The sequence below is a fragment of the Humulus lupulus genome, chromosome 7 (genome assembly GCF_963169125.1).
Source record: "Humulus lupulus chromosome 7, drHumLupu1.1, whole genome shotgun sequence".
Taxonomy (NCBI): Eukaryota; Viridiplantae; Streptophyta; class Magnoliopsida; order Rosales; family Cannabaceae; genus Humulus; species Humulus lupulus.
The window spans coordinates 179,222,065-179,249,235 of NC_084799.1; the positions used below are offsets into that span (position 1 = coordinate 179,222,065).

The 27,171-nt window shown below is 37.5% G+C and overlaps 2 protein-coding genes across 2 annotated transcripts; one reads left to right on the plus strand and one right to left on the minus strand.

Annotated features, from left to right (window-relative positions):
* The first annotated feature begins 11,441 nt into the window (after positions 1-11,441).
* LOC133788878 (succinate dehydrogenase subunit 6, mitochondrial) lies at positions 11,442-17,668 on the plus strand. Its single transcript, XM_062226510.1, has 3 exons — positions 11,442-11,803; positions 12,631-12,733; positions 17,123-17,668. Exons 1-3 carry the CDS (start codon positions 11,615-11,617, stop codon positions 17,275-17,277), a joined length of 447 nt encoding a protein of 148 aa, XP_062082494.1. The 5' UTR covers positions 11,442-11,614; the 3' UTR covers positions 17,278-17,668.
* A 1,069-nt stretch (positions 17,669-18,737) lies between these two features.
* On the minus strand, positions 18,738-22,516 carry LOC133788879 (fasciclin-like arabinogalactan protein 16). The gene is made up of 3 exons (XM_062226511.1): positions 21,043-22,516; positions 19,490-19,612; positions 18,738-19,162 (listed from the first exon to the last, which is right to left on the minus strand). Exons 1-2 carry the CDS (start codon positions 22,514-22,516, stop codon positions 19,539-19,541), a joined length of 1,548 nt encoding a protein of 515 aa, XP_062082495.1. The 3' UTR covers positions 18,738-19,162; positions 19,490-19,538.
* Between the last annotated feature and the right edge of the window lie 4,655 nt (positions 22,517-27,171).

A 27,171-nucleotide genomic window follows, 5' to 3' on the forward strand; every position in this document is an offset into this window, starting at 1 on the left:
TAAAAGGTATACTCAGCTGAGATTCTAGGAAACAATCAGAACCACTAGAAGGTTCTCAAACTCTCAGTACTCTCTCTCCCTCTCACTCACGTTCTATCTCTCCCTCTCTTGTGCCTAAGGGAGTTTTGAAGCTTTGGAAGAGAAGGCTTAAGCAATTGAAGTTTGGAGATTGAAGGATTGAATCCAGAAGAGTTTGAGGTGCAGCTTAGGGGCAGATCCATCTTTAAGGTAAGGTTTCAGCTCTGAATTAATGGTAGAACTTTGTTGTTAGTTTAAGTGTTTGTAGCTTCTAAGTTTCAAAGGGGATTTTGATGAATTCTGGGTTATTAGAAGGATCTTGGGTTAGAATTTTAGAAGATTGTGGTGATCTAAGTAGGCTATTGAGATATAATGGTCAAATTCTGGTTATGGTGTATGTTAGGTTAAATTTTTGATGAATTAAGTTGGGGGAAAATGCAGAGAAACCCAGGGATTTCTGGGTTCACAGGGGCGCGTTGCGACCTAGTTCATGGGCGTCGTGGTCTACGTGCCCCGGAAGGCCCTAGGGGGCTTATTGACTTGTGGGCGCGTCGTGACCCTAAAAGGCAAGTCGCGGCCCACCTCCTCCCTAGAGCAAGAGGTTGGCTCCTCAGACTTGAGACGCGCCGCGACCCTCAGGGCCAGGTCACAGCCCGCCTAGGCAGCCATAGCCAAGTTTGGTTTTTAGGCTCAGGGACTTAAACCTAAGCACTTGGGACAATTTTTACTACCCAGTTTAGTAGAATTTGAGGTCCCGGAGGCTAGTATTTGTTTCCAAAGCATTTAATTGGATTAGATTTTGATAGTTATCCATTGTCACTTGTGACTAGGGTTACCGTTAAGGCTCGAGATTGAGGATCGTACTCGGGACCGCTTTACATCCTTCGCTCGGGACTCAAGGTAAGAAAACTGCACCCATGTTGTGAATGGGACTGAGATTCCCTGTAAATGAACATATGTGTTCTGTAACTTGTATATCAGTCATGTGTGATGTGAAAATACGGCCTAAGGGAGTCGGGGCTGATGTTGAGTGGCTGAACGCAGCTCGGCCTAAGTAAGTCGGGGTTGAGGGCTCAGCCTAAGGGTGCTGACCCCTATTTAAATGTATTAAGGTTGGTTTATATGTTTAGATTGAACTATTATCGTTGCCTAGTTTAGCACTTGTAATATGTTGTAAGTTGAAATTATTGATATAAAATTTATTATGTATACTGTTGTCATCTATGCTTGTTGATTAAGGTTTTCTTGTTGAGCCTTGGTTCATGGGTGTTGCGCGGTACAGGTAAAGGCAAGGGAAAGCTGGACTAGCCATGAGTTGGAGAGGTTTGGGGGCGGAGCGTACATCGACAACTGCACAATCACCACAACCGAGGAAATCACAGGGACTAGAGCTCAAACTTGTATTTTTCCATTTAGACTGGCTACTATTGTATTAACTTTTGAGGTTGTACCTGCCATGTAAACACTATTTTTGGGGATCCCATGTATCAAACTCTAGTTTTAATGAAAGTCAACCATTTTACGATCAAAATCTTTTAGTCCTAACCTTATAGTTGACTTTAGAAACACATTTATGTTCAAACGACTTGATTAACAAGTCTTGCACTATTTTAAAAACACAGTGTAACGGTCTTGGTTACCTAGGGTGTTACAACTTGGTATCAGAGCGGTCTAAGTTTAAGGGTTCCTAAAGACTGGCTGGGCATGTACACTCGCCGCTAAAGACAAGCTCGACTCATGGTTTGGTAACCATATATGTGATATGTGTTTGGGTGTTTAAATGAAGTATAAATGTTTTGTCTGCATGATTATTAAGAAGCATGAGATATACTGATAGAGCCTGGCCCTTGACTGCTATGTGAATATGATAAGGCGTGCTTATTAACATTGCTACTGTATGTGAATAATTGTTTAAATGTCTGTTTGCATTATGATTGTGTTTTGTTGGTTGAGTTTCGGCGTTGGACCGTGGAATGAATAAACTCGTTATCATTGCCTGACCAGCTGAGTCATTTATTATAGATCAACTTGGATATTTATGTGTCTAAGGTGATCAATTTGACTATCCGGCACCAGGGTTAGGGCTAGAGATGATGAGCAGGGCCCGAACCCTCCACCGGTCCCTGAGAACTGGCAGCAGTTGCTTGCTGATATGCAAGCTGGACTTCAGAGCCAAGAAGAAGAGATTCGCCTACTAAGGCAGCAGGCTCTGTTAAGGAGTGCTGCACCTAACTTGCCTCCTGTTGTGGCACCAGTTGTACAGCCGCCTGAGATTGGGAATAGGTGGGAGCCACTTTATGAAACATTTAGGAGATAGCATCCTCCAATCTTTGAGGGAAGACCAAATCCACATAAGGCTGAATAGTGGATAAGTATGATCACCTCCATTATGGATTTTATAAGGATGGAAGGCAATGACAGGGTGGCCTGTGCCACCTATATGCTTAGAGAGGATGCCCACATTTAGTGGGAGGTGGAATCCCAGACTCGAGATGTTTCTACTCTAAGTTAGAATAAGTTCAGAGATTTGTTCAACCAGAAATATTACAACGTTGCTGTCAGGGTAGCAAAGGTGATTGAGTTCATTAGGTTAGTGTAGGCCAGTATGACAGTTACTGAGTATGCCCTGAAATTTGATAGGCTAGCAAATTTTTCACCTGATCTAGTGCCTACAGATGCAGCTAGGCATGACAGGTTTATTTGAGGGCTTAATGCTATGATAGCCCGAGATGTGAGGATCACATCAGTACCCGGGGATACAACTTATGCCTAGGAAGTTGAGAAGGCCCTCACTACTAAGGAGACAGAGAATAAGATTTGGAGGGAAAACGCTGTGAGACGGGATGTTCACAGGGCAGTGCCTCCATTTACAGGGTCTGGTAGGGGCGGAGGCCCCAATGATCATAAGAGGAAGACCCTTGACATCTCGACCACTGTTGGTCCTGATATGAAGGGTCGAGGTGCCCAGGGTGGGCGCCAAGGAGGCAGTGAGTCATGGAGGAGCTACCCGGAGTGTGCTAGATGCAGGAAGCGCCATCAGGTTGAATGTCGAGCAAAGGCCTATTGCTTGTGCAGAGTGGTTGGACACCTTAAGAAGGATTGCCCGATGTTGAAGAAAGCGGAACCAAGGAAGGCGGACAGCTTGACTCCAACTCGAGTGTTCACCTTGACACAAGCAAAGGCTGAGGCTAGTCCCTCGGTAGTGACAAGTCAGCTTTCTAGCGCTGGCTATTCATATACTGTATTAATTAACTCAGGTGCTACACATTCATTTGATCTAGTAAAATGATTGATAGATTGTGTAGACCTAGTGAGTATTATACTATGGGGTTTGGGACTATACTGCCTACAAGGGAGCTGGTAGTTTCTAGAAAATGGATTAGAGCACTACCAGTGATGGTGGATAGTAGGGAACTATCAGTAGATTTTATTGAGTTGGGTATGGATGATTTTGATATGACTTTGGGGATGGATTGGCTAGTCAGATACGGGGCCACTATAGATTGCAGGAAAAAGATGGTAACTATTGAGCCTGAGGGGTGAGGACCCCTTTGCTTTTGTGGGTACTATGCACAGACCCCGCATTCCTATGATATCAGCGTTGAGGGCTAGGAACCTATTACAAGGAGGTTGTATAGGTTTTCTAGCTAGTGTGGTGGATACACTAGAGTTACGTCGGTGGGGCCAGGAGAGACTAAGCTGATATGCGAGTTTTTGGATGTGTTTCCTGAGGACTTACCAGGATTGTCGCCGCACAGGGAGATTCAGTTCATAATTGAGTTAGCCCAGGTATAGAGCCAGTGTCAAAGGCACCATATAGGATGGCTCCGGTAGAGCTAAAGGAGTTAAAGATACAGTTGCAGGAGCTACTAGATTTAGGGTTCATAAGACCTAGCTTCTCGCCATGGGGTGCTCCAGTTTTATTTGTGAAGAAGAAGGATGGGACTCTGAGAATGTGTATAGACTACAGGGAGTTGAACAAGTTGATTATCAAGAACAAATACCCCCTACCGAGGATAAATGACATGTTCGATCAGCTACATGGTAAGACGATATTCTCGAAGATTGATCTTCGATCTGGTTATCACCAGCTAAGGATCAAGGACAAGGATATTCCAAAGACGGCCTTCTACACGAGATACAGGCATTATGAGTTTTTGGTCATGTAGTTTGGATTGACCAATGCCCCAGCAACATTTATGGATCTGATGAATAGGGTGTTCAAGGATTTCTTAGATCAGTTTGTGATTGTCTTCATCAATGACATCCTAGTTTACTCTCGTTCAAAGGCAGAGCATGAGCAACATGTTCGACTGGTATTGCATAGGTTGAGGGAGCATCGGTTATATGCTAAATTTAAGAAGTGTGAGTTCTGGATGCCGAAAGTGACATTCCTTGGACATATTGTCAGTGGAGATGAGATTAAGGTGGATCCGGCCAAGGTAGAAGCAGTTAGGGATTGGCTGAGGCCAAGGAACGCCTCGGAGGTTAGAAACTTCCTTGGACTAGCGGGATATTATAGACGATTCATGGAAGGGTTTTCAAAGACTGCCACACCGTTGACTGAGTTAACACGGAAGAATATGAAGTTCACCTGGTTAGTCAAATGTGAGGGTAGCTTCCAAGAGTTGAAGCGACGATTGATTACTGCTTCTGTGTTGAGTCTTCCTTCGGAGGGAGGGAAGTTTGTAGTGTACTGTGACGCATCGATACTGGGGTTGGGATGTGTGTTGATGTAGAATGAGAAGGCTATTACTTATGTGTTGTAGTAGCTGAAGAAATATGAGCAGCAGTACCCTACCCATGATTTGGAACTAGCAGCGGTGGTGTTCGCATTGAAAGTATGGCGACATTATTTGTATGGAGAGAAGTGCGAGATATACATTGATCATAAGAGTTTAAAGTATTTCTTCACCCAGAAGGACCTAAATATGAGTCAGAGACATTGGCTAGAATTGGTAAAGGACTATGGTTGTGACATCCTCTACCACCCATAAGGGCCAATGTAGTGGCAGATGCTTTGAGCCGAAGGGGGCTAGGATAGTTGTTTAGTTCGAAGCGGATATCAAAGGAATTAGTCGAGGAAATGACTAGAGCGAGGATAGAGTTGGTTGTGGGCCAGTTGGCCAATATTACTTTACAATCTACCCTCTTGGAGAGGATAAGAGAGGGTCAGATGGGTGATGCGAAATTGCATGAGGTTAGAGGGAATGTCCTAGATGGAGTGGCTAGGGATTATTCCATCTCAGAGACGGGTTTGCTAAGGTACAAGGATCGAATCTGTGTTTCGATGGATGTGGGTATTAGACGAGAGATACTTGATGAATCTCATACTACACCATACTCACTCCATCCAGGCACCACGAAGATGTACCAAGATCTACAGACTTTATATTGGTGGCCTGGGATGAAGAAGGACATGGTTGAATACGTAGCCAAGTGTTTAACTTGTCAGCAGGTAAAGGATGAACATCAGCGACCAGCGGGGTTGTTACAACCTTTAGGTATTCCCGAGTGGAAGTGGGAAGATATTACTATGGATTTTGTGGAAGGTTTACCCAAGACGGTGGGGCAACACAACTCGGTGTGGGTGATAGTAGACAGGTACATCAAGTCAGCTCACTTTCTGCCAGTGAGGACGACCTATACTGTAGATCAGTATGGAGTTGTATCTGAGGGAGATTGTACGACTGCATGGGGTTCCTAAGTCTATAGTATCAGACCGGGATCCCATATTTACCTCCAAGTTTTGGGGAGGTTTACAGAGGGCTATGGAAACTCAGTTGAAATCCAGTACAGCCTTCAATCCTCAGATAGATGGATAGCCTGAGAGGACAATTCAGATATTGGAGGACATGCTTAGAGCATGTGTGTTAGACTTCGAGGGGTCTTGGAGTAAGTACCTCCCGTTGATTTAATTTTCGTACAACAATAGTTATCAATCAATAATTGGAGTAGCCCCATACGAGATGTTATATGGAAGGAAGTGTAAATCACTCATCCATTGGGATGAGATGGGGGAGAGGAAGCATTTGGGACCGGAGATGGTTCAAAAGACTAATGAAGCTATTGAGAAGATCTAAGCTCGAATGCTCGCCTCGCAAAGTAGACAAAAAAGCTACGCTGATCCCAAGCGTAGGGACGTGGAGTTTTAGGTCAAGGACCATGTATTTCTGCGAGTTTCGCCACTGCGTGGGGTGAGGAGATTTGGGAAAAAGGGCAAGCGGAGCCCAAGATTCGTAGGACCTTTCAAGATCCTGGAGAGGATTGGGCAGATAGCCTACAGATTGGCTCTACCACTGTCTTTATCAGGGGTTCACGATGTATTTCACATCTCAATGCTTCAAAAGTACGTCTCAGATACGACCCATGTATTGGGGTACGAGGATCTGGAGCTACAAACAGATTTGTCATATGAAGAGAGACCAGTTCAGATCCTAGACAAAAAGGATAAAGTTTTGAGGAACAATACGATTCCTTTAGTCAAAGTATTATGGAGGAATAACAAGTTCTAGGAAGCGACCTAGGAGCTAGAGTCGGCTATGCAGGATCAATATCCCAAGTTTTTGAGGTAAATTTCGAGGACGAAATTCTCAGTAGGAGGGGATAGTTGTAACGCCCCAAAAATGCTAATAGGGCTTAATGCTTTGATTAGCATGCTAGGATGGCATAATTGGATATATGTGTGATTAATTGATTAAAATGTGTGACGACGTGGCATGCCTGATTTATATGGTAATATGAATATATTTATATGCATGTGTTATGGGTATTAAATATGCATGTGGACTCGTTCTTGTTTATAAGGGCATATCTTTAATTTTGGCTTGTTGGGGGCATAAATATAATTATGTGTGTTAAATGATTACGACCACATTATTATGTGGATATATTTGCAGTATACGGCTCGAGGCGATCCTAGTGAGCGAATTCGGAATAGTCACAGTAGGGTTTAATACCCGACTCGGGATGAGCTTAGGGGTATTTTGGGAAGTTCAACATATATTTGGCGATTTATCAAGTAACGAGTAAGTATTTGGTGATTAGTTGGGCATGTTGGGATTAATTAGGAATTTGTAGGACGACTCGAGGAATTAGCGGAAAACAGGGCAAATGACTGTTTTTCCCTTAAGGGAAATAAAGGGATTGAGTTGTCTTGAAGGGTATTTTGGTCTTTTGGGTTAAAAGGTATACTCAGCTGAGATTCTAGGAAACAATCAGAACCACCAGAAGGTTCTCAAACTTTCAGCACTCTCTCTCCCTCTCACTCACGTTCTATCTCTCCCTCTCTTGTGCCTAAGGGAGTTTTGAAGCTTTGGAGGAGAAGGCTTAGGGAATTGAAGTTTGGAGATTGAAGGATTGAAGCCAGAAGAGTTTGACGTGCAGCTTAGGGGCAGAGCCATCTTTGAGGTAAGGTTTTAGCTCTGAATTAATGGTAGAACTTTGTTGTTAGTTTAAGTGTTTGTAGCTTCTAATTTTCAAAGGGGATTTTGATGAATTCTAGGTTATTAGAAGGATCTTGGGTTAGAATTTTAGGAGATTGTGGTGATCTAAGTAGGCTATTGAGATATAATGGTCAAATTCTGGTTCTGGTGTATGTTAGGTTAGATTTTTGATGAATTAAGCTGAGGAAAAATGCAGAGAAACCCAGGGATTTTTGGGTTCAAAGGGGCGCGTTGTGACCCAGTTCATGGGCGCCAGGACCCGCCGCGCTAGAAGGCCCTGGGGGGCTTGCTGACTTGTGGGCGCATCACGACCCTAGAAGGCAAGTCGCGGCCCGCCTCCCCCTTGGAACAAGAGGCGTGTCGCGACCCTTAGGGCCAGGTCACAGCCCGCCTAGGCAGCCATAGCCAAGTTTGGTTTTTAGGCTCGGGGACTTAAACCTAAGCGCTTGGGACAAATTTTACTACCCGTTTTAGTAGAATTTGAGGTCCCGGAGGCTAGTATTTGTTTCCAAAGCATTTAATTGGATTAGATTTTGATAGTTATACATTGTCTCTTATGACTAGGGTTACCGTAAAGGCTCGGGATTGAGGATCGTGCTCGAGACCGCTTTACATCCTTCGCTTGGGACTCAAGGTAAGAAAACTGCACCCAAGTTGTGAATGGGACTGAGATTCCCTGTAAATGAACATATGTGTTCTATAACTTGTATATCTGTTATGTGTGATGTGAAAATACGGCCTAAAGGAGCCGAGGCTGATGTTGAGCGTATTGAACGCAGCTCAGCCTATGCAAGTTGGGATCAGCTAAATAACTAGAGGGCTCGGCCTAAGGGTGTCGACCCCTTATTTACCTGTATTAAGGTTGATTTATAAGTTTGGATTGAACTATTATCGTTTCCTAGTTTAGCACTTGTATTCTGTTGTTAGTTGAACTGATTGATCTAAATTTTACTATGTATACTTTGTTGTCGTCTATGCTTGTTGAGTATGGTTTTCTTGCTGAGCCTTGGCTCATGGGTGCTGTGTGGTGCAGGTAAAGGCAAGGGAAAGCTGGACCATCCATGAGTTGGAGAGCTTTGGGGGCGGAGTGTACATCAACAGCTACTCAACCGCCATAGTCGAGGAAATCACAGGGACTAGAGCTCAAACTTATATTTTTCCATTTAGACTGGCTACTATTGTATTAACTTTTGAGGGTTGTATCTGCCATGTAAACACTATTTTTGGGGATCCCATCATCAAACTCTTATTTTAATGAAATTCAACATTTTTATGATCAAAATCTTTTAGCCCTAACATGTCAGTTGACTTTAGAAACACATTTATGTTCAAACGACTTGATTAGCAAGTCTTGCACTATTTTAAACACATAGTGTAACGGTCTTGGTTACCCAGGGCATTACACTCATGCACCTCCTCAGGGTTGATAATAGCGACTGCCGGAGTCGCAGCATCAGGTGTCACAACAATGATGGGAGGAGTGGTTGGATCAAGTTCAAAGTCATCTCGAATATCTAGTGACTCTAAGTCTGAATCTACCCTGGAGTCCTTCAAGCGTTCCTTAATAAATGCCAGGATTGACTGACTACATCCATGGTCACTGACTGGTTCTTCAGGGGGGTCTCTTGTCGACCCTCGACTCTCTCCAATCGATGCATCAACTCTTTGATATCGGCTAGAACGAGGGTTGGGGCTGGGGCTGGGGCTAGGGCTGAAGGAGGGGTGGGAACCTAATCCGCCTCAGGGACAGTATCATCAAAAATCTTCGCTGCCTGGGCAACCTGAGAAACTATCTCGTCCAATTTCTCAAAATCCATGGCTGCCTCGTCCTCCCCATTAAACTCCTCAGGATCCTGGCCAAGATCGGGCTACAAGGGAACATCTCGCGGAGTCAAGGAGCTGTAATAATTGACCTCTGATGGTTGGGGCTTCAACAACGGAAGGACGATCAACTGCAAACAACATAAAGCATTGATTTAACTCAAATAATCATAAAAGATAAATATATAGCTAAAGATAAATGCTTAACGTCAGTCAAATATTACTTATAGTGCTCTTCAATAACATCAGCGAGAGGACAAACTTGGTGAAATCCATATTCTTCCGGTGTGACCAACTAAGCATCCTCGGAACTATATTTCCCAAGATCACAACAAACTCCATCGCAAGCTAATGAATGGCCTTATATGCCCAATATTGTAACGTCGGGGCATAACCATAAAAAGTGTACTTCGAATCCTGTTGCACCTTGGCATCCTTCTTCTTTTCATAGTTAGCCTTTTAACGCTGCATGTCCTTCTTACAATAATTTAAAATCCTCTTGTAAAAGAAGTTCCTCCATGGATAGCTGAAGAAGTAGTCTATGTCCTCAACCATCTTCAGTATATCTTACCATATATTCAGCTTTCTCTCTAGGGCATTTAAAACCCCCTCAACCAACAAACCGAGGCCCAACTTGTACACATTTTCCACCACAGTACAAGTTTTGAAAGCATTCTTCAGCTGTAGGAGATTTACTTTCTCAACATCGTTGAAATACTCCTTTATCAAGCTATCACTGGTCAGATGCTCATCCATCTCTGCGTGTGACGGTGCAGAACTAAAATTCAACCCCGTCACCAGAGCAAACTCTCCCACCCCGAATCTACAAGACTTGGAGCCCAAAAAGAAATGCACATCATCTTCTTTTTTACTTGCTATTTTCCTCAACATTAGCTCATGTACCAAAACTCCTGAGAAATGAAACTCTGAAGCCAAGAAGAACTGCTTGAAAGAGGATTCCTTAGCCCTTTCTATTAGGTCGAGCTCCACAAACCTTTTCTTAATATCAACCAAAGTCCTACCACCCCTATATGTGACTCGGCCAGGAAAGTGATCTTGAAACAGAACAAGTAACTTCGACATTTGCATCGACACATGAAAATAATTGGTAAGAAAACAGAATGTTAAACAGAATCGAACAAAAATTCAAAAAAAAAAATCATAAGAAAACTGAAGTAAAAACTGTCATCGAGCTCTATCGAGCTATCATTGAGCTACAACATAACCCTATCGAGCCACTATCGAGAAACTATTGAGCCTATCGAGAAAATCATAATTTGTCTACATAAAGAACCATCGAGCCTGTATCGAGCTACAATCGAGTCTATCGAGCAACATCACCCCTAAAACTATCGAGCCACTATCGAGCCTATCGAGAAAAGCATAATCTAACTACATGAAAGAACCATCGAGCATGCATCGAGTTACAATCGAGCCTATCGAACAACATTATCCCTAAAACTATCGAGACTATCGATACACTGTCGAGCGCCTATCGAGCAATTTACACTCATCCTATTGAGCATTTATCGAACCATTCATACTGCCCTATTGAGCCTACTATCGAACCTATTGAGCCTATCGATCAATTTACATTCCTCCTATCGAGCTCATATCGTGCATTTATCGAACCCTCTTGAGCCTATTATCAATCCTATCAAGCCACTGATTCAAACCCAGAAAAAAAAATCCCACAATATCGACGAACCCATTCCACAAATCACAGAGCCTACCTTGTTTTTCGATTAAATATGGAGTTGGGTTCGAGATCTAACCTTTGATTATCGCAGTGGGAGGAAATTGGCGCCATTGGTCTCGAGTTCCAAAGGATTGTGTTTTTGTGGGTCTCGGGTAGATGGAGATGGGTCGCCTGAGATGCTCGACAGGGGTTGGGCTCGACAAAGGCTGGGGCTCGACAGAGGTTGGGGATCGATAGGGGGTTGGGGCTCGACGGGGGGTTGGGTTCGATGGGAAGTTGGGGTTTTTTGTGAGAGAGACAGAGAGAGAGAGAGAGAGAAACCGAGAGTGTAGAGAGAGAAATGAGATGTAAAAAAATTGGGTAGAAAAATAGAAGTAGTATTTTGGTTAGATAAGAATGTTTAGCATCGAAATAAAATTGTTATCTGAAATATTTTTTTTAATAGTAGGGACTATTTCCCATTACTAATGGCAGTTTATACTCTGGTTGGTTAGCCTATATTTGAGTCATTTCAGAGAGAAGGTTTTATATTGATATTGGGTTTTCAAGGGAGGGGTAGGGCGGAGAGAGTAGCGGGCAATCGAAAGAGAAGAGTAAGAGTGTTTGTGATTTGATTGAGAGACAGAAGAATATGGCGGAAGATTCATCATCGAAATCGCCCTTGACAAAGTATTGGTCAGGCTACAAAGAGTTTTGGGGCGAGAGGTTTTCGTTTTTGGAACACTTTACCAAGTTCGTCAACCGTGAAAAACCCCTTCCCCGTTGGACTCCTTCCGATGTCGAAGAATTCATTGCTTCCGACCCTGTTCACGGCCCCACTGTCAGTCCCTTTTTTTCATTTCTCTCTCTCTCTCTGTTTGAAAAATGTCATTCTGATGAGATTTTAATGGATTTTAGCTTGAGGATGATAAAATTCATCTGGGTTTACATATATTTGTGGCTTTTTATAGTTTCCTTCATCTGAAAGAAGCAAAAGCTCCCCAACTTGTTATCTAATTTAACATTGCTATGGTAAAAAAGTTTGATTGCCAATTCTGTGGATTGATTTTGTAAATATAACTTAGGGTTTGCTACATTCTTTTCATCTCTTCAACAACTGTCTATTGACCATGCTTCTATGATGTGTTTATACATTTTTTGTTTGTACAGATTTGTATTATGTCTAACGCTGATACAGAAGCTGATGAATGCCTTGGATTAATGGTTTTTTTGAGTCTGAAATGATGTTGGTCTGTGATGTTATTACTCCTGTATGTTCAGAAAGTCCTGGAACAACACCACCATCTTGTCCCAAATTTTTTTTTCTTGTTTCTTATTTTCTTTGGCTTTCCCTTTTCATTAAACATATAAAGAAAGCTGTTTAACTCAGCCAACTCTCCCAGATGCAGACTATCCCTTATGCTTAGGCAAGATTTTGATACACTCTGTAATGTAAAGCGGGAAATATTCTTAATTTATGTTTGACGAAGTTTAGCATAATCTTTGTCAATGTTAATTTTTTGAGTAGATATTTTTGTTTGTTTATCTATCAATTATTTTAGTTCAGAAAGTAATATCTGGAGCCCACTTTAGATAGAAAATATATGCAAAGGAAAATTTTAGCCTGATCTATTTTTTTTTTGGTTCGCTGGAATTACTTCTTAACAGCTGAAGACTACTAGAGAAGCAATGAATTATGGTATCACAGGAAGTATTATTGGAGCAGTATCAACTGCGGGGGTTGCCTGGAAGTATTCAAGGAGTTTGCATGGTAATACTTTTGTTTCTTTACTCTTAACTCTAGTAGCTCAACTAAGCACTACGCAATTTGGCATGAAATTTTCCTGGTGGCATGATAAATGTTTTACTCTGAAATGAATAGAACTCTTAAATGATTTTGTTATTCCCAAATTGTTCTTAGATTTATTTTGCTAAATATTAATTATTAATTTTAAGCTTTCAAATTTGTTTAACTAGGGAGATATCAAATTTGTTGATTCTCATCTTCTGTCTTGTTCAATGTAAGACCTATTTTCATTTTTTTTTCTCTGACAAGAAACACAGGTTGTTTTTGATAAAAGATGAATGTCATTCAATTTTCAACTTAGTAAGCTATTCATGATCTAATATATAGAAAAGAAAAGTTTAGTGTCAAATTACATCCACAATGACCGAACATTAAGTAGCATGGAAAAAGGAGAATCTTTGAAATCTTTATCATTGAAAATCCATAGAGCCATCCAATATTTAACTCTCTTCCAAATGTCACTTGTTTCCTCTTCTATATCTTTGAAGATTCAACTATATTTCCCCAACCATATGGCCCAAAGTATAGCAAAGGTACCCACATTCCACACTTTCCTTCTTCCCAAAACTCTTCCATTCCTACCAAAACCCTCCATTTGCTGCAGAATATCTTGTCAATGTGCTGGCCATACCCAGGCAACTACTATTAGTTGTAGGAATGTCGCCCAAATAATCCCAGTAAAAAAGCAACAAAAAAATAGGTGGTCCTAATTTCAAAGCTTTTTTTTACATAGAACACACCAGCTATGAGAAATCAGCCAAAATGGCTTGCATCGCTGTAAATTCTCATGTGTGTTCAATTTATTGAATGCTGTCAACGACTCAAACATAGTCACTTTTGGAGGAGCCAAAGAATTCCGTATGAATTAGCAAGCTTAGATTAAAGTTGTTAAAGCCCTCCAATGTGTTTAGCTTATTGAGCATAGATTTACAAGAGAATACCTTCGACCCATTTAGCTTCCAAATTCTCCTATCATCTACCAAAGCACAACATCTAAGAGAATCCAACACCATAATCAATTCTAAAACTTGTAGTAGCCCCTTGCTAGTTAAGTAAATAATGAACTTTAGATTCCATGAGAAACCAACTGATCTACTCATATCCCTTGTCTCTCTTAAAGCGATTATTGAATCAATTTAGAGTTTGCAGCTCACCTCAAACCTCTAGTACCTCTAAATTTACCTTGGTTTACGATTGATCATAGTTGAGTATGTTATCTAGGATAATCAATTTGTCAATCGCAAATGCCATTGATCCCAAATATTTTTTGCTCCAGTACAAAATTAAAAAATGGCCATTCAACTTTGTCATATGCTTTCCCAAAATACCATGGTTAAAAAATGCGCTTTTGAGGCGGAGGGAAAGGTGCAGGCAGGGAAGCGATGTGAGGCACTGCCTCATGTAGGGCCTAATAGGATTGAGGGAGTTGCATGCCTCCCTCAATCTCTTGAAGAGAAATTATAGTAAATGACCCAAAACGATAGCATCAAGAAACTAATGTCCTCATTTGTAAAATTGTAGAGAAATGACTCTTTTACATTGTTGATTACTTAAATTGTCATTTTCTATAATTTTTTTATTTATTTATGTATGACTTTAATATAGTAGTATATGTATATTAGTTTTGTTTTTAAAGTTATATTGATTTTTTAAGTTTTTTATTGGTATATTATTTTTTAACTAGTGTGTATTTTTTTTGTAGTATGGTATATCAATTTTTGTTTATCATATTTAATTTCTATCTTATTATATATAATGGTAGTATATAATTTTGTATCATGCTATATATATATATATTTTAATGGTAGTATATAATTTTGTTAGTATAGTATATACATTTTTTAGTAATAAGTTTTGTTGGTATATTATTTTTCAACTCAGTATATGTATTTTGTGGTATGGTATACCATCCAACAACCTATAAAAAACTAAAAAAAAAATCAAAATAACTTTAAAATAAAAACTAATATACATATATAGAACAAAATAGTAATTTGCTAAAGTACATATTTGGTAATATGTAATATTAAAAGTGTGATTAGGCTATTTTACTAAAAAATTAAAAACATGGACGTTTACTTACTTTCACACACGGTAAGGGTCATTTTGCACCAAGCCTCTCTCTGGAATTAGGGCAAAGCCCAAAACATTGAGCCCAATATGAATTGTGCTTAAATACCCAGACTTGGGCCTTAGTGTTTTAAGAGTTTAAATTTTTTAAAAAGCCCAACAAATGCCCAGTATTTTTAGAAACCTAATAATGCCTCGACTAGTAGTCGTACCACTAATTATTCTTCCTTCAAAAAAAAAAAAGATAAGGCATCACCACTCCAATTTGTTCTAGGATAGTAGAATCTAAGATTTTAGTAATAGAAATTAAACTTTTATGTTATATTAGAGAAAGAAAATGAATGGACATTTTTATGCTGAGTTTAATTAACATCAGATGTTTTATTGCCCAAAAAAACAGATTTCTTATGTAACTGTGATTTATTTGACATTTTATGTTTAATTCAAACATTTGCTTTTATTTTATGCTTTATTATTTTTTAATTATTCATTCTTGATATTTTTAGGTATTTTTTTAATTAAAAATTTGAGGCGTATGCCTCGCCTCCCAAAGACAAAACACCCCAAGGAATAAAAACAATTTTTCTAAACATTGATCAATACCACAACATCTCTACCATCCTCCCTGTATTCTTCCACCAACATATGCTATCAAAGCCACATCCAATATATGTTTTTCAGCTATAAAATCTCCTTGAGCCTCTTAGACTGAGTCAGATCACACATCTCTCAATCTATTAGCAAGAATTTTTGAGATTATTTTGTAGAGGCTAGTGATTAAACTGATGGGGCAAAACTTATTTATTGCGCATGAATGAGGTTTTTTAGAGACAAGCACACATACGTTTCATTGGTGGAAATGTTTATGACACTATTTTGGTCTTACTATAATTTTTCATGAGATCCTCTTTAATATTCTCTCAATTATTCTTAAAGTGAAGCCATCTGGTTCTGGAGCTTTGTTTCCTTCACAGTCAAACACCGCTGCCTTTATCTCATCTTGAAATCCTCTGAACATCCATTCTCACATTGTTTCTGAAATTGGAGACCACTGTAGCCCATCAATGCCTTAAAATTGCATCATTAGAATATAATTCTTGAATCAAGAAATGATTTTCTCTGTGTTTGCCTCTTTTGCAACTGGTCAAACCCATCACATTTTTCAATTTGAAACTAAAGTTTCTAGAGCATTGATATTTCCAGATTCTCTCTTTTGTGATATGGTTTTGTTTCCTATAAAATCATTTGTATATTACAAGTTTTAGGGTATTTTTTGCAACAATATTTTACGGTATTAGTTTTGTCATGTTTATCTAGTATTTTGAATTCACACCAATGAGGTTAGTAGAAAGTGATTATGACGGTGAAAATGTAAGTAGTACTGGCTTGTCACTGGAGTTATTGTAGTTTTAAAAATGCAAGAGAGATCCTTGGAATATGACGGTGTTATAGCTATCTCATTTTACTCTTGGGAGGGAAATAGTTTTTGGAATATTAGCACAAGCTCGGATTGTAAATTGGAATAACTTATCGTTTTGCTTTCTTTACATTTGCCCAGGGACCTTAAATTTTGTTTGCACGCATCTGTCATCAATTCTTTTACAATATAAGTTTCCATATAAAACTTGTGTTTTCATTATAAATTTTTTTTTCCAGCCCAGCCTAAATCTTCTTTTTTTTTTTTTTTGAAACTCTTGTATGTGCTACTACTCTCGCGTATTGCACTGCAAAGATCCTCTATACTCCTGTTATCTCAACTCAATAACATAGGAATAAAATGTCGTTTGCTATGAAAGTGCAGATAAATACCTTGCATAAATTGTTAGATTCAACTATTCATCTGTGGATGTGTTACTTTCTGTTTTCTGTCTCAGGGTTCTTTACTCTTCCTGATTCAGTTGCTTCTGTTCCTGTACTCTAGGAGCTTACAGATTCAAAATGAATTCTTACTTTAGTGCATGTTTGGTTTGCAGTAATGGAAAAATGAACGAAAATGGGATTCCTAAAAACTATTTATTTCTCTGTTTGATTTCCTCATCTTAACCCATGAAAGGTCATTCCAATTGAAAAAAGGATTCTACCACTTGACGGAATAATCTTTCCTTAACTAAACTAATGGAAAATTTCCAGCAAAAAAACTAAAGGAAAATTCATTCCATTCCACAACTAAACATCTTGTGCCATAATTGCCCAATTTTATCATTATCATTGAACAGAATGTATGAAAAGTCTGGTATGATGGTATGGATGAGTCAAAATTTTGAAGTCCCTTGTATTTGACAGGTGCTGGACTGTCCCTTCTAGCTGGGGGTGTTTTTGGTTGGACTTTTGGACAAGAAGCTGCTAACCATGCCCTGCAGCTCTACAAGTTGGACACCGCGGTTGCCCAAACCAAGTTCCTAGAGTGGTGGGATAACAAAACTCAAGGACGATTCTAAATGATGAAATAACTTCCTTCTTTTGCAGCAATAAAATTCCGAACGCACCTTTTGTTGAAAATGTTATGGTGAACTTCACTAGTCTCTCTGCTTTATGGTAGACTGTTCTAATGAATTGGAGAATTTTTCTCTTTTCAGAAATAAAACCAGTAGATTGCAACTTTTTCTTTAGGTTGGCTACTGTTTTTCTGTTTTATAAATTGAACTTGTGTTGCCGTTAGTTTATTTGTAAGTCAAGTTGTAACAGTTTTGTGCACTGAAAGTTATGAACTCATTTTCATAGTAGTCCTCTCCTCTGAAAGTGGCACATGTGTACGTGTATATGGATGCTATTAAGAAAAAAAAATGTGAAGAAAAACCAAATCAAAGGTCACTAAGTTCCCTTTTCTTACTTCCTCAAAACCTCTTTTTTATTATCATAGTTTTTTTTTCTCAAATGTAAATTTATGCATTAACATTGGAAGTTTGTGTAAAATGTATGTACAGTATATTATGTTGGTTATGGCATGGGATATCAAGCTGGAGAGCAATATGCGAAAGAAATGTACACAAATGTCAATGCCAAAAATTGGACCCTAAATTGAACTAGAAAAGTAATGATCAACAAAGTTTAATACAAGTTTTCGAAGCAGAATTCAATCTACTTAACTACGTTTTACTTTGTGTTAGAAATGTAGTCAACACCTAATGTGAGACCACACACTAAGTATGGTTATTGTATGCATTTCGAGATAATGAGCAAACGTGAAATAAAATATATTTGGAGAATAGATCAAAGTATTAAGTGCAGGTCAACTTACCAACTCATAAAGCTTATAAACTACTTGATCTGAACCAGAACTTATTAAATATTTGAAAAAAGAAATTGTTGGTCACACAACTAACTATATTCTTAGATAAAATATAAACACTTGACATCGCATGATTCTTTTCAATCAACACTGTTAATCAATCTATCTTAGTTAACCAGTTGCAAACAATATCAAATTAAGATCATAATTTATTTAACATACAAAATCCATAATAATCATAATTACGACATTGTTACTAGCTAAATTAATAGTCATATTTATATATAATACCATTTATTTTGACGCCACGATGGGATTTATAACATGCTAAGTATCACATTTTATTACCAATTGATTATTATCATAGATCATTACATCATATTATTCATTCAATCCTGGCATAAAACATCCTTCACAGTACAAAAATGGTTCTTTTTTTAAGTAGCAATTCATCTATCTTGATAATGAGGAAAGAAAATCATTAAGTTGTGCTAAAATAATTTATAAGAAATACGTGGAATTCTTAATTAATACTATGATATTGCTTTTCCATTTACAATGGCACACAACAAAAATATATATATGGATATAACTGAACTAAAAAAACTAATTGGAAACTAAAATAAGATTAGAAGAGATGATAAGAGAGATGCTTGCTTGAATACATAATTACAGAAAAGAATCGTTTTATTGCACTTTCACAGAGTTTTTTCTGTTTGAAACTTTTATTGAAAGTGGGCACAGACGAAAACGTGCAAGACACTCTGCCCCAACCTTTTCGATTACACACACCTTAAAATCCCACCACCACAAGCCACCTAAAAATTCAAGAGTAACAATAATACTGCTAACCATACACTTATGTACTTAAATTATAATATTATATTTGGAGCTAGAGTTGCTTTACTTCTCTATTCCAGGACCCAAACTCAAAGAAAAATAAAATTATAAGAATAAAAAATACAAAGACCCAAAAAAAAACCCAAAAACAGAAGAAAAATGAAAACAAAAAGAGAAGGAAAAAGCTACTGTGCATTCAAGTATGCTTCCTTTCTTTTCCATGTCTTTTTACATCCTTTGCAATTTCCAGAACTCTGCATCAATGATACCAATACTCAGAATTATATTGGAAAAATAATAATAAATAAGTTGATTCAGGTATAGAAGAAGTTGGTGAAATTAGCAAGCAACCAAGCAACAACAATATTTTTCATCAGCTTTAAAACATTCTATCAATGTGATGACTCTGCCCTGGTTCGGACTTGAGTTGTGTTGTGCCAATTATAAAAGTGTTTAACATTGTTCATGAATGTTTGATTTAAAGGCAAATCTCACAATCTTCGTAATGAAATTAGAAACAAAACACTTTTTTTGGTACTAAATAGAATGATCTAATAATAAGAGATGATAAGATTGCTGACCTTAGCCCGTTTTCTTGAATCAATCAACCAGAGGATTTTAGAGCAATTATCAATGGCACGAGGAGTATCGCCAATCCTGTTCAAAGGCTCTGAGCATCTGGCATGTTACATCTAGCAATTTTCCTGCAAATTTTCAAATTTATGAATTAATATACAAATAAAGACGAGAAAAAGTGATCATGTCTATACCATGCTTCTTCAAATTAAGAAGTCCAGATGAACAAATTAGGAATTCAAGTTTATCTACTGATGTTATAATGTTTATCTACAGATGCCATTAACAAAAAAAAAAGCAAGTGAGACAGCACAAGGAGTGATTAAGAATATTTCAAAAATAGAAATAACAGTATCTTTGATAAATTCACAACAAAGACATAGTAATATTCAGCTATTTTTACTATCGTGATAATTTTTTGGTTGGTGGGGGAACTAGAGCCAAATGTCCTTGTTAACATAAACCTTCTAAAAAGATAAAAAGAATCAGATAACAAAGACAAAAATAAAAATAAAATAAAAAACTTAAGTATCAATTTACCACCAATAATTCTAGTCTTTTAGCTGTTCAAAAGTCCCATCCCGGAAGTCAATACTAAGCCATCAAGTTATCTCTGCTAACTACTCAACTTTAATCCAATAAAAAAAAGCAAAGATATATCCAACTTTTATTTTTATTTTAATGTTTATTTTTATCTCTTCTATTGGATTTCAAGACGACTAAAATCAAACTTAGTTTCTCAAGTTGACTTAGTCCTATATTACTAACAAATAGGTCATGACATAAACTTGGGGAAATTTAGGACATCTATTGGTATTAAAAAAACGCCTTAGTGTTTTGAACCATTTCATACGATACAGGAGAGATTAGTCAACACACATCAATACCACCATAACTCTTGTTTGTGTTGTGCCGTAAGAAATTACAAAATTGTCTAACAAAACTCATTATCACTCATTACCATAGTGTATTAATCATTGAAATGGCGAACTTCACCAAAGTCTCTTAAAACACACAAATAGTAAAACAAAAGAGAATCTAAATTTGATCACATCTCGCCACTTATAATTGAGGCATATCATATTTCATCTTGAAGGTAAATTTGGTAACCACGAAGACTTCACACTTGTTCCCATTACTTATCTTAGAAACTTGAAGAAGACTTTTATCAAAAACTGTCTACTCTGATCAATCCACATGGGCTTGGCTTTAACTAAACTTATTGCCCTTACTAATAATCACTATCTCATATGGTGATGTGTAAACCAAGAAAAAACCTTCACTCTCAGATACCAAAGACTCCTATTGAAGGTAATGCTTTTTTGCCACTTATTCCCTACAGTCTACACTTCATCCACTCTCACTTTACATTAAAAGAAAACTCCAGAAATGGTCAATTTTCCCCCCAATTTTTTTTTCTTCTTCTTTCACTTTTTAGCGATTACTTAATCCAAGTTCCAAGCAATTATTGAGTAACTTTTACTTAACAAAGCAAGAACAACCCAAAAGGCAAAAAACAATATAAAAAAAACTAAATAAAGTAAAATTAAAAAAATACCTCTCTTGGGCTTGGCTACAACTTTGGCGGGTTGAACCGTTTGGGAAACGGGTTTGGGCTCCACCTCCTCAGGCGGGAACAGAACCCCATCGATCCCCTGAACCGAAATCCGACCGTCGGTGTAGATATCCGGATCGAACAAATAAGCCGAACCTTCCCCGTGCCCGAACCGTACAGACCCATCCGCCTCTTGGGCCAAGACCTTGTGAGGCAGCCGAAGTGTGTCGTATCGGACCTTCCCAAACCGTCGCACCGAGTTGTACATGCTCTCTTCTGTCTGGTACTCTGGTATGAGGTGGTAGTACATTATCTGCTCCGGAGCCCCTGGCTCACTGAGCTGGTCCGTAGTAAGCTTCGCCATGGCCTCATCGTTCGGTGCCAGCACAGTCAGTACGTAACCCTCTGAGACCAAACGACCCATTTCTGTGGCTAACGAAGTCAAGTTTACCAAAATGTCGGCCATTTCATTGTACCCGCCGTAATGGAGGAGGGTCTGGATGAAGTCCTTAACTTGGCTCTCGCCATCGAAATGGTGGTGGGGACCACCAGGTCCGGGAGCTGGGGCCGGAGCCAGAGAAGGACCGGGAGCCATTGCGTCGTAGATCGGGAGAGCCGGCTGTGAACCGGGTTTGGCAGGCGGAGCTGGTTTCTTCAACCGGTTAGTCCTCGGGTCAACCTCAGGAGCCCCTTCTGGCTTAACGGCTGTGATCGTCCGTAGACTACGCCGGCGGTTGAAGTCATCTTCGACAGTGCGGGGAATCAGAACCCTCTCGATCCCATGGATCACACCATCGGGTCGGGTCACGGAATCGGGGTGTGTGAGCCGAGCGAGATCCACAGTCCACTCGCCGGAATCTTGTCGTTCGAGGTGGATATGTTCGTGGGAGAGAGTTCTGTGGTGGACAGAGTCAGCGTTCTTGGGCAAATCGTCGGATCCGATCCGGGTCGGGACGATGTGAGACAAGATAAGCTTCTGGAGCGATTTGAGATTACCCGGCTCGAGTAAGAAGCGCTTGAACTCGGGGTCGAGGCCACGCTCGAGTGCTTCGTTCCGCGGAGCGAAAATGGTGACGTTGGCGGTGCCGACGACTTCCTCGAGTGTCTGAAGAAGCAGAGCCTTCTCGACGAGCTCGGCGAGCTCAGTGTAATGCGAGTCAAGGAGAGCAACCAGGATCGAGTTAGAGTTGATCTGACCCGATGAGGACGTGTTCGAGGAAGAGAACGACCTGGGGTTGGCATTTTCCGGCAATGAGAAGCATATTCCGGCGAATACGAAGAATGACAAAAGGAAAAGCTTTTGGTCGCCACGGATATGGATACCCATGGCTTCTTCCGACAACAGACCCAAGAATGAGGCGGGTTTTAGACACAGAAAAGAGAAGAGAAGAGAGAGAGCCAGACAAGTTGTAGAGAGAGAAAGTAAAGCTGTCAAAGGCTGGCTTGTTTCTGTATGGACGTGTGCGAAACAGAACATAGATTATGTTATGTGTCTTTTAATTTCTTTTTAGTTATTATTTATTTATATATATTTTCGATTTTTTTAATGATTTTTTATTTATTTTTTGGTTGTTGTGTCTTGGATGTGTGTTGAGGTTAGTATGTGTAATTTTTGTTAAGTGAATAATATTTAGTTTAATAATATGGGATTGGGAGTTGTGTTGGTAAAGAAAGTGTCGGTTGGGTCAAAAAGTCAAGTACGACACGTGGCAAGTGTGGGTTCAGAAAAATAGTACGACCGAAGTGAATAACGCTGAGTTGTGAGATTGGGATATTTTGGCCTGAACCCAAACACCACCTCTCTCCCTTAGCTAGCCTTCTAAGTCAAAACCCTCTCTTTTTTCATTATTATTAAAATGGGCTATGGGCTTTGCATCTTTTTACTGTTTTGAATTTTGACTGCCTTTCACCGTATTTGTTCTTTTTTCTTTCAATTTTAAAGAAAATGCAAAAAACAAAATTAAAGAAAATACAATAGTTTCTTCTCATTAATAAAAGGCAATAAATTGTCATTTAGTGTAATAGGTATAGAAAAATATGAAATGGTGAAGTCCCAAAGAAGTGAAGTGATATCCACCAAAAAACGACAGCCATTAATTTGTGATAATAAAGAGAAACTTTTGCTCTTCTGTATATTTGATCATTCATGGCCAAAAATGAAGTTAGATTTGAAATTAATAAACTGTCCAAGATTTTTGTTTCTCTCTCAATTGCATTATAAGATCTCATGTACACAAACCCTTTTAACATACAGTTGTAACAACCCTGATAATTGATATATTTGTTTTCCAATAATACATTTTTAAGTACTACATATATCTAGTGGTCATTTTTAAGTACTATATTTCTGTTAATTGGTTGTGTTTATCTTTGGCAAATGGCTAGCGGTATTATTAATGGTCACATGTGATTTGTTGAGTAGGAAAAATCAATCAAAATCTCACGTTCTAAATTTGTTAATTTCAATATATGGTTCATTAATAAAAAAAATTATCAAAAAGGTAAAAGATAGGGGAAAAAGATATATAAGTTTTTTTTTCATAACAAATCGAGTCAATGTCTATTCTTAATTATTATGTAATTAGTGATATACGATGGAGAAAATAGAAAGAAAAAAGAATCAACAGAAGCTTATAGCTATTAAGTCTCAAATAGGTAATTACTTGGTCTTAATTTAATGGAGAGTTACCGAGTAGCATTATTTGTATTTATGTAGAAAAATAACAAAATCAGAAAGGCTCGTGTTAATGGGAAAAATAGAGTGGGAGAAGGTAATAAAATTTAGTTATATATATAGAAAAATACCTTAGCAGTTGTAAAAGAATAAAGGAGGCAAATAAAGACAAATTATGATGAAGAAAAAAATTGTAATGATTAGTTTTCAGATTAACATCAGTATTATGTCTTCAAACTTGTCCTCTTTTGAGTCATCATTCATTCAATCTAGAAGAGTTTCTAACTAATATCTGCTTAGCTGTCAATATATAATTAAAGAAGACTAGAATTGGTATACCCTTGTGAATGTGTTGTAGCATTTAACATGCATGTAGTTTAGATCTAGTGAATATAAAACTATAGTTTTGGTCCAAATTGTTGTGACATGTTAGCCTATACGCATATAAATATATATGATATTAAAAATATTTAGCTAATAGGTGAGATTAAATTGGTGATTTTGAGTAATCATTAATTTTTCAATGTCACTGTCAACGCATACAAGTTTTGTCATAAAGAAATGCATATGTAAAATTATAACCGAGGACTCAAAGGCATACTTAAAGTAAGCGTTTTCTAAAAAAATTGTAGTGATTTGACCTTAGAATAGAATCTATATATACATATCCACTTTCGTTATATTTGTGTATATGTGCTTTTATACGCTCTATATCTATTTCCTTGCTCCCAATTTTTTTAGGCTCCAGTCTAACCTATTTGTATTTAATTTCTGTAGATGTTATAAACGTTCTTATCATCGGTTAATGGACCTTGGTTTTGTTAGGAAATATGAATGTGATATATAACTTATTAAAGAAGGGAAATTTGAGTTTCATAAATCTAAAAAATGTCACCCAATACTAATATTAAAAAATAATATTATTATTTGGTTTGTTTCCAAAAATACCATTTTTATTTTTTTAGCCTCCCTTATCTTATATCTTCTCTCTCTCACTCTCTCCTAATTCACTCTCCGTTTCTCTTGGACAAAATATAATTTATCACACAAATGTGATTTATTACACCTTGTAACATATTGTTGAGAGTTACGAAATTTGATACATTTGTATACCAAATGTAACATATTTTGGAGTTACAAAATCAGTTACATATTTTTAACTCTCACGTATTATCAAATAATGTATAGATTAAGAGTTACACATTTGTGTTTGAATTTCATGGAGTCATTATGTAATATTGTTGTTGGAGACATGTTTTTAACTCCTATTAGGTATATGGATGTTACAAAATCATGTGGGAAAGGATTTTGGACGTTTTGGAAAAACTAAATTTTTGGAGACTAAAATTGCTTGTGGCCGCAGCCTGGGGGACAGAGGCTAGTGGCTGCTGCCAGGAACATCTCTGGCCGCCGCGACCAAGGACGCTGACAGACAACTCCAACTTCTTTTTCCATCTTGAACGGTTCTAACACCTCATGTAACTCTCAAAACTCATTTTTAATTCCATAAACATGCAATTAAACCATTAGTAACAGCCATGAGAGTTGGTGAAATTTGAAATTCAAAGGGTGTCTCAAAACTCTATAAATATGAGTTTATTGCTCACTTGTAAGTCACACAATTTTCTATCCAGAAAATCACTTGGCTGGAAAATACAGCAAAGAGACTTGATAATTCCAGAGAGTTATTTCCTTGTGAGATCCCTTAGTGCTTAGAGAATAGGGGGAAATAAGCTTTTGGACAAAAGTCTTGAACCCTGTTCAAGTTGGTGATCCTCACTACTCTACACTTTGGTTGTGTGAGAGTTTGTGTTATTTCATTTGTTCTTATTTTACTTGTATTATCATTGTTTTGAGTTTGTAATCTTCTTCTTCTACATCTTTCTATTTACTTATATTGTGTGCAATTGAATTGTGACATTTCTTTAATCAATTACCTCGTCTATTATATTTTTTTGCATAAAGTTGTATTTTGATTTTCCCTATTTCCATTGAAAATATATATTCTCTAACAATCAAAAGCTTAATTTCATTTTCAATGGAAGGAGAAACCATAGAATTCTTGTGAAAAGATAATAAGATAAAGTAATGTTCTTCTTTTTTTCTTCTTAGAAGATCTAATGGCTTTCACATAGTGATAGAAATGAGAAGAATATTTTTTTTTACAAATGAGGTTCATTATTTTCTAATCTCATTTGCTTTTGCAAATATAGTGGTTAGATTAGAAGATAATTCAACATCTTGAGTTTTTGCTATATGTTGTGATAGTTACTATTTATTTGGTAAATAAAGAGAATTATTTAGGAATTTTAATTTTCCCATTTAAGAGATGAGCATCTTATTTTATGAGAGAAGAAAAGATGAACCTAAGGGGTTACATCTTTTAGTGGTTGTGTCTTGCTATTGCAAAAAAAAAAAAAATGATCAAGGTGGATTCAAAAAAATATTATGAGATGACTTATTGACTCATAAGGCTTGGAGTCTAAAGTGTGGTCAAATGAAAAAAAATATTTGAAAATTATTTAGTAGCGATAATTCTTAAATATTCAATGTCTCAATAAGGAGACATTACAAAATTAGAGAAGCAACTTTGAATCTTTACACCAATGGTGAATTAGATTAAAGATAATTTTATTTATTTTGGTTAAAGATTGTGATATGTTTAAATTAATCTCAATGAGGAGATACTTTTGATTGTAAAACAAATTTTAAAGTATAAGAAATCAAAGTATTTAAATAAATCAATGAGAGTTTATTTTCTTTGATTTAAGTGTTTTGACATCTTCAAATTGATCTTAGTGAGGAAAATCAATGGATGTCAAAGTGGTCTTTTCAAAAGAATCTCAAAGGGACTCTTAGAAAATGCACAAAAGTTGTTTAAGTAATTTTGAGATTATTTAGACAACTAAAAGTAAAAATTAGTGATTATTTTCTTGAGAAATTTTCACATGGCATTTGTTCACATATTTCATTTTTGTGAAATATATAAAAGAAGGCAACAAATATATTTCATTTGTCTTGCTTTAGCAAGTAAATAAATTAAATAAACTAACATTGAGGTTTTGTTTATCTTGATTTATTGAGAGTTTATTATGTGGCTTAGAGAACTCGTGATGAACTTTGGGAATTATAAGTCTAGATTTATCTTGGAGGATAAATGACTTAATAGAAATAAAGAGATTTCTATTAAAAAGAGATGTTTTCACTTTATGTGAGAAATGTGGGGGTGATACTCCAAAGTTAAATTAATTTACTTGTTGATAATAATTGATTAATTTGGTCATCCTATCAAATAGGTGATTTGGAATTTCACATTCTAAATTACTTTGGCTATATATGTATAGAATGAATAAATCTACACATGCTTGATGTCTAAAGTTATTGTTTGTAAAATATTTGATTCAAGAAGGAATCAATTTAAACATAAATGAGAATTTTAGAAACAAAGAGGTTTCTAG